The following is a 6,174-nucleotide window of genomic DNA, read 5'->3' as shown; positions in this document are numbered from 1 at the left end:
AGGTATGTTATTTTAATCTATGATTATTAATTCAAATGCTTGTGTAATCTGAAGTAGTCGATCATTCAACTACCCGACTAATCTATGCAAGCCCTAGTACATGATGGTGTTTTTGAGAAAACAACGTTTATGCGTGGTTAGTGAATAACTACAATTTTTAAGTCACTGGAAGACGTGGAGATGTGAAAGACGGGACATCACGTTTCATATGGATTACTTTATCACAGAATATTTGTTTTTGGTAGGACTTGCTTAGTTTAAAATAAGATATTTTAAGCTTTCTATGGATATATCTCTCATGTCTCTTTGTTGAGTATTTGCTGAGTTCCAATTCATTTTAATGACGCGCGTCTACGCGGTCTGATGTGAAGTGTTCTTCCGCCATACATTATAGACATCATTTTTTATCCGCTTAAAAAAATCATCACGTTTTATTTTATGTCACCATACTTACTCATGTAACTACTCATGTAACCGTCTTTAAATATGGAAATCATGGAAGAGTTTGGTGGCTTTTAAATTCATCCCGATTTGGATCCTATGGAATGAATGGTGCTAAGCTAAACGCTAGCATAGTGGTGCCGCGCACTATAGCGATTGAGTGCATGCACTAAGACGTGAAAGGTATGTATCAACTCATCCAAGTTGAGGGAAGAACATAGTGGAATATGGAAAAGCGGTGGTTTTCCTTTAATAGTGTTCAATAGGGGTGGAACGGTTTGTGGAAAAAAATTTAACCGTACGGTTCACCACACATGCCCAATTGCACTAACATCTATTCTGTGCAAGTACATGGAGCGTACATTATGTAAAGAATTGATGTCACAAATTACAGGCTTTGTAGATCCATTACAATTACCTCTCTGACCTTGTTACATAAGGCCCAACACCACCTACACAAGACAAATGCTACTGTCAGAATTTTTTTTATGGATTTTACATCAGCCTTTAATACTGTACAAACATACATTTTAAAAGAAAGACTGCAATATTTAGGTGTAAGCAATTGGTTGATTTTATGGATTTAAATTTTTTTAAGTAATATATCCCAACGAGTCCGTGTCAATGGAATCTCATCAGATTGTACAGTCCTGAATTCAGGGTTACCACAGGGATGTGTGTTATCAACTCTGCTTTTTTCTTGCCAACTGGACTTGAATAGTTTAACTTATTTTGAGTATATTGAAAGTCTTGTTCAGTGGTTATGATTGAAGACAAAGAAACTATGCTGTTGGAGCAAAAATAGGGCCGATACGGCTGGTGACTCATACGGTATGAACAGTCCTACAGTATATACGTATAATGTAGAAACATAAAATCTTCAATAAAGCTGCCATGCATCGATTGATGTAGTGAAAAGTGCAAATAAACTTGAATTGAACTTGAATTAAAGTGATGTTTGAGCTACTGTCTGAATGTGTGCATGTTACGGTTGCAGCGCATTAGATTAGAACAGCCTCTACAATAAGCTGTTTAAATAATGCATTCTTCCGTACAATTTAGAGCATCCAGATGATATAATCACAGCATGTATTATTTTGTCATTTTAACTGTTTGGAAACGTAGCATATAAATGGCCTTCAGAGATTTCTTATCCTGTTGCACCCTCTACAGGACCGGTGACTAGTGAACATCAAGCTTAAAGCATCATGGCAGAGCACTGAAGTCGACTAATTGACTAATTTGTGCAACTCCTATTACATAGTGAACCTGTAACCCAGTATATTAAAATAAACGACAATTAGCTTAAAATTGATATTAAACATATCAGTTTAATTAACACTTCTCTTAAATTCCTCTTCTCTTTCTCTCTTTATCATGATTCTCTCTTTCTTTCTCCATCTTCATGTTCATTATCTCTAGATCATGTTTTAGTTTCTCATAATATTCATCCCATGTATCATGTTCTTTCTTCTTCCTCTCATCCTCCTCTTCTCCTCTCTTTCTCTCTTCATCATGATTCTGTCTTTCTTCCTCCATCATTATCTTCATTCTCTCTATCTCTTGTTTTAGTTGCTCATAACATTCATCCCATGTTTCCTGTTCTTTCTTCCTCCTCTCATTCACTTCTTCTCTTCTCTTTCTCTCTTTATTATGATTCTGTCTTTCTTCCTGCATCTTCATGTTCATTCTCTCTATCTCTTGTTTAAGTCTCTGATTATATTCCTCCCACATTTCCTGTTCTCTCTTTCTCCATTTCTCCTCTTCTTCTTCTCTTTGTCTTGCGTCTTGTTTCTGTTTCTCCCATTCCTCTTGAACTCTCTTCATCTCTGCTTTATTCTGTTCATCTCTCTCCCTAAGTTCATCTTCTCTTCTCTTTCTCTCTTGATCATGATTCTGTCTTTCTTCTTCCATCATCATCTTCATTCTCTTCATCTCCTCTCCATATTTGAGCTGAAGATCTTCTTTCTCTCTTTCCATTCTCTCTTTCTCTTCTTCATGTTTAGACCAAATAACTTCTTTCTCTTTTTCCATTTTCTCTTTCTCTTCTTCGTGTTTGGCCTGAAGATCTACTTTCTCTCTCTGTCTTCTCTCTTCCTGTTGTTTAAGTCTCTGATTAAAGTTATCCAACATTTCCTGTTCTTTCTTTTTCCTTTTCTCATCCTCTTCTTCTCTTAATTGTCTTGCTTCTTGTTTCAGTCTCTCACATTCTTCTCGTTCTCTTTGTATCTCTGCTTTATTTTGTTCTTCTCGCTCTCTAAATTCATCTTCTCTTCTCTTTCTCTCTTTATCATTATTCTGTCTTTCCTCATCCATCATCATCTTCATTCTCTCCTTCTCTTCTTCATGTTTGGATTGAAGATCTTCTTTCTCTCTTTCCATTCTCTCTCTCTTTCTGTTCTTTCTTTCTCCATTTCTCCTCCTCTTCTTCTCTTTTTTGTCTTTCCTGTTGTTTCGGTTTTTCCCATTCTTCTCGTTCTCTCTTTAACTCCTCTCGTATCTTTCGCTCTTGTTCTTCTCTTTCTTTAATGTCTCTTTTATATTGTTCTTCTCTTTTTCTAAATTCTTCTTCTATTCTTTTTCTCTCTTTGTCATGATTATGTCTTTCTTCCTCGATCTTCATCTTCATCCTCTTTTTCTCTTCTTCATGTTCCTTCATCAGTTCTTCTTTTTCTCTGTTCACTTGCTCCACTCTCTCCATCAGTATCTTCTTCTGTTGTTCTTGTATTTCTCTCTCCATCTCTCTGAACATCTTACACGAGTAGTAACTCCCTCCGTTCTCTTTCACCATGTTGTCTATCTTCTGCAGTAGTTCAGTCACCTGTGTTCGGTCTCTAGTCTCTTTATTATTGAACACATGGAATCTGTTTCCACATGATTCAATCAGGTGATTCAAAGGAGATTCAGGTTCTCCCAGAAACTGATCAATGGTTTTGTTCTGGAGAAAGTCTCCTCTGGTGAAGAGCACTATGGTAAACATTAAAGAGTTTTCACCAAATGTCCCTTGGATGATTTTCACTGATTTTGCATCTTCTTCAGTGAATCGTCCCAATGGTATCAGTAAGAGAAACACATGTGGTCCAGGCAGGATCATGGAGATGCTGTTGCTGATTTCTCTCTGGATTTCTTCATTACTGAGATCAGTATCAAACAGTCCTGGAGTGTCGATCACAGTAATGTGTCTGCCCTTGATTTCAACTGTTTCTTTCTGACACTCTTCAGTAACAGATGTTTGAGAAATGTCTGAAATAAATGCTTTTCTTCCTAAGATGGTGTTTCCAGTTGAACTTTTTCCAACTCCAGTTTTTCCCAGCAGCACAATCCTCAGTTCAACTTCTCTTTCTCTTGAATCTAAAGATAGATCAAATTAAAAACAATTTATTGAATTCCAAGTTAAGACTGTCAATTATCCAACTCATCAGAATATATTGCATACAATTTACACTAAAGCACTATGTGATAATCATATTGTTTCTTCTGAAATGTGTATATAATTTAATTATAAAAGTTTGTTGTTATAATTAGTTTTGTCTCACAAATCAGTTAACAATCATGAAAAGTGTTTAATTCATGCAGATTTCCTAATTATTACCTTGCATCTGCAATAAATTGGCTTTCCTCTTAATTTCCTCAAATTTCTGCAGTTTCTCCATCTGTGCCTCCATCAATGTCTCTGTGGAGAAACAAACACCACTGTTTTCTTCAATCATCTGCTCCAGTTTCTCCATCAACTCAGACACTTGTGTGTTCAGGCTGATGAAATGATGTCGTCCTCCAAATCTCTCAATGACAGACTGTGTTTCTTCATTGAGTTCTTCTGTCTGATGCTCTGAATTCTGCTTTATGAGGATCATGATGTGTTTGTTGACTCTTGAGCTGAACATCTTCTGGATCTCCTCTATTTCTGCTCTGTCTTCATTATTAAGTGGAGCATCAGGAATGATGAGGATGAACACATGAACTCCAGGATGACAGAGAGACACACAGCGGTGAGTCTGACGCATCACTTCCTCCTCTGAGAGCTGAGTGTTGAACAGAGCTGGAAGCTCCACCAGACTGACCAGACGTCCATCAAGCTCCACGTCTCTCCTCACACACTCTGAGCTCAGCTCTGATCTGCTCTTGCTCTGGTTCAGGATCAGGTTTGATATGAAGGATTTTAATTCTCTGTTACTCCCACACACAACCAGATTCAGCTTCACACCCTCTGGATCTGGACAAAGAAATAAACTAGTTATAAAATAATACTGCATTCACATCATGTCAGAATAACTGCAGTCTGGCTACAAAAAGTTTTTTCAAAGTCTGATACTTGCCATAGAGGCTGTTAGTGAATACTGCAGAGTGCCAAAATTTGTTTCAAGCCCTTTGCCTTTTTTGTCATTTATAATTTACTTTAATTAAATTTTCTTCTTGAAATAGGTATTGTCATGATCCGGTCACTGCACATCCATTTATTCACCACACAGACTTTCACACGACACCGTACACCCTGGACTTCATTTCGCATAAACCCCTGCCTAGGAACTCAGTATTGAACCACACCTGTTTCCTTTCAGTGACTGCTTACCTAGAGGGGAGTTTAATGGCAGTCTAAGGGACATCATGGAATATGCTATTTTGTTGTGTGGCTCTTCGTTCATTGTGGGTGAGGCAGAGGACATTGTTGAAACCCCAAATAATTTTGATCCGCAGATGGCAGCAGAGCTTGAACCACTAGTGCCACTGCACAAGATGGCCGCCAACCCAGAGCCACTGCACAAGATGGCCGCCAACCCAGAGCCACTGCACAAGATGGCCGCCAACCCAGAGCCACTGCACAAGATGGCCGCCAACCCAGAGCCACTGCACAAGATGGCAGCCACAGTTAAACTTCATGAGTCAAGTCAAGCCACAGATGATATTTGTGAACAAAGTCATCCACAAATCATACCACAACAGATCATCCAGAGCCTCGTCACGTCTCATCTGAACTTCCAGAGCTCGTCACATCTCAGCTGAACTTCCAGAGCCTTGTCACGTCTCAACTGAACTTCACATCCAGTATCCATCCATGAGCTCTCGTCGTGTCCTGTCATGGCTACGGAGGCCGTCTGTGAACTCATTGCCCATCCTGTTACGGCCATGGAGGCCACTCAAGAACTCACTGCTTGTCCTGTCATGGTCACAGAGGCCATCCACCAACTCACTGTCTGTCCTGTCATGGACATGGAGGCCGTCTATAAACTCTCGTCCTACCCTGTCACGGCTATAGAGACCATCTGTGAACTCTCTGCCTGCCCTGTCACGGCTATGGAGGCCATTTGGGAACTCTCTTACCATCTCATCACGGCCACAGAGGCCGCCATTAACCTGTTTATGTTCTCTGTTCTAGTCCTACCTGACCAGACTTGGTCTCCTGTGCCATCGATTACACTGTGGTGGTCCTCTGCTACGCCCAGGTGGGCTTCTGTCTCATCTGCTCAGCTGTGGTGGTCTTCTGCCCTGCCCTGGTGGGCTTCTGGCCCATCTGCTCGGCTGTGGTGGTCCTCTGCTCCACCCTGGTTGGCTTCTGTCCCATCTGCTCGACTGTGGTGGTCCTCTGCTCCGCCCTGGTGGGCTTCTGTCTTGTCTGCTCGGATGTGGTAGTCTTCTGCTCCGCCCTGGTGGACTTCTGTCCCATCTGCTCAACTGTGGTGGTCCTCTGCTCCATCCTGGTGAGCTTCTGTCTCATCTGCTCAACTATGGGGGTCC

General features: G+C 40.3%; 1 protein-coding gene across 1 annotated transcript; it reads right to left on the bottom strand.

Moving 5' to 3' along the window:
• Positions 1-997: 997 nt before the first annotated feature.
• Positions 998-4,442, bottom strand: LOC127987770 (golgin subfamily A member 6-like protein 22). The gene is made up of 3 exons (XM_052590174.1): positions 4,034-4,442; positions 3,134-3,792; positions 998-2,832 (listed from the first exon to the last, which is right to left on the bottom strand). The coding sequence occupies exons 1-3, from the start codon at positions 4,323-4,325 to the stop codon at positions 1,789-1,791; spliced, it is 1,995 nt and encodes a 664-aa protein (XP_052446134.1). The 5' UTR covers positions 4,326-4,442; the 3' UTR covers positions 998-1,788.
• Positions 4,443-6,174: the final 1,732 nt, after the last annotated feature.

Source organism: Carassius gibelio, chromosome B22 (assembly GCF_023724105.1).
Source record: "Carassius gibelio isolate Cgi1373 ecotype wild population from Czech Republic chromosome B22, carGib1.2-hapl.c, whole genome shotgun sequence".
Taxonomy (NCBI): Eukaryota; Metazoa; Chordata; class Actinopteri; order Cypriniformes; family Cyprinidae; genus Carassius; species Carassius gibelio.
Note: the sequence above shows the minus strand (reverse complement) of the source record. Positions and strands in the feature narration are given on the sequence as shown.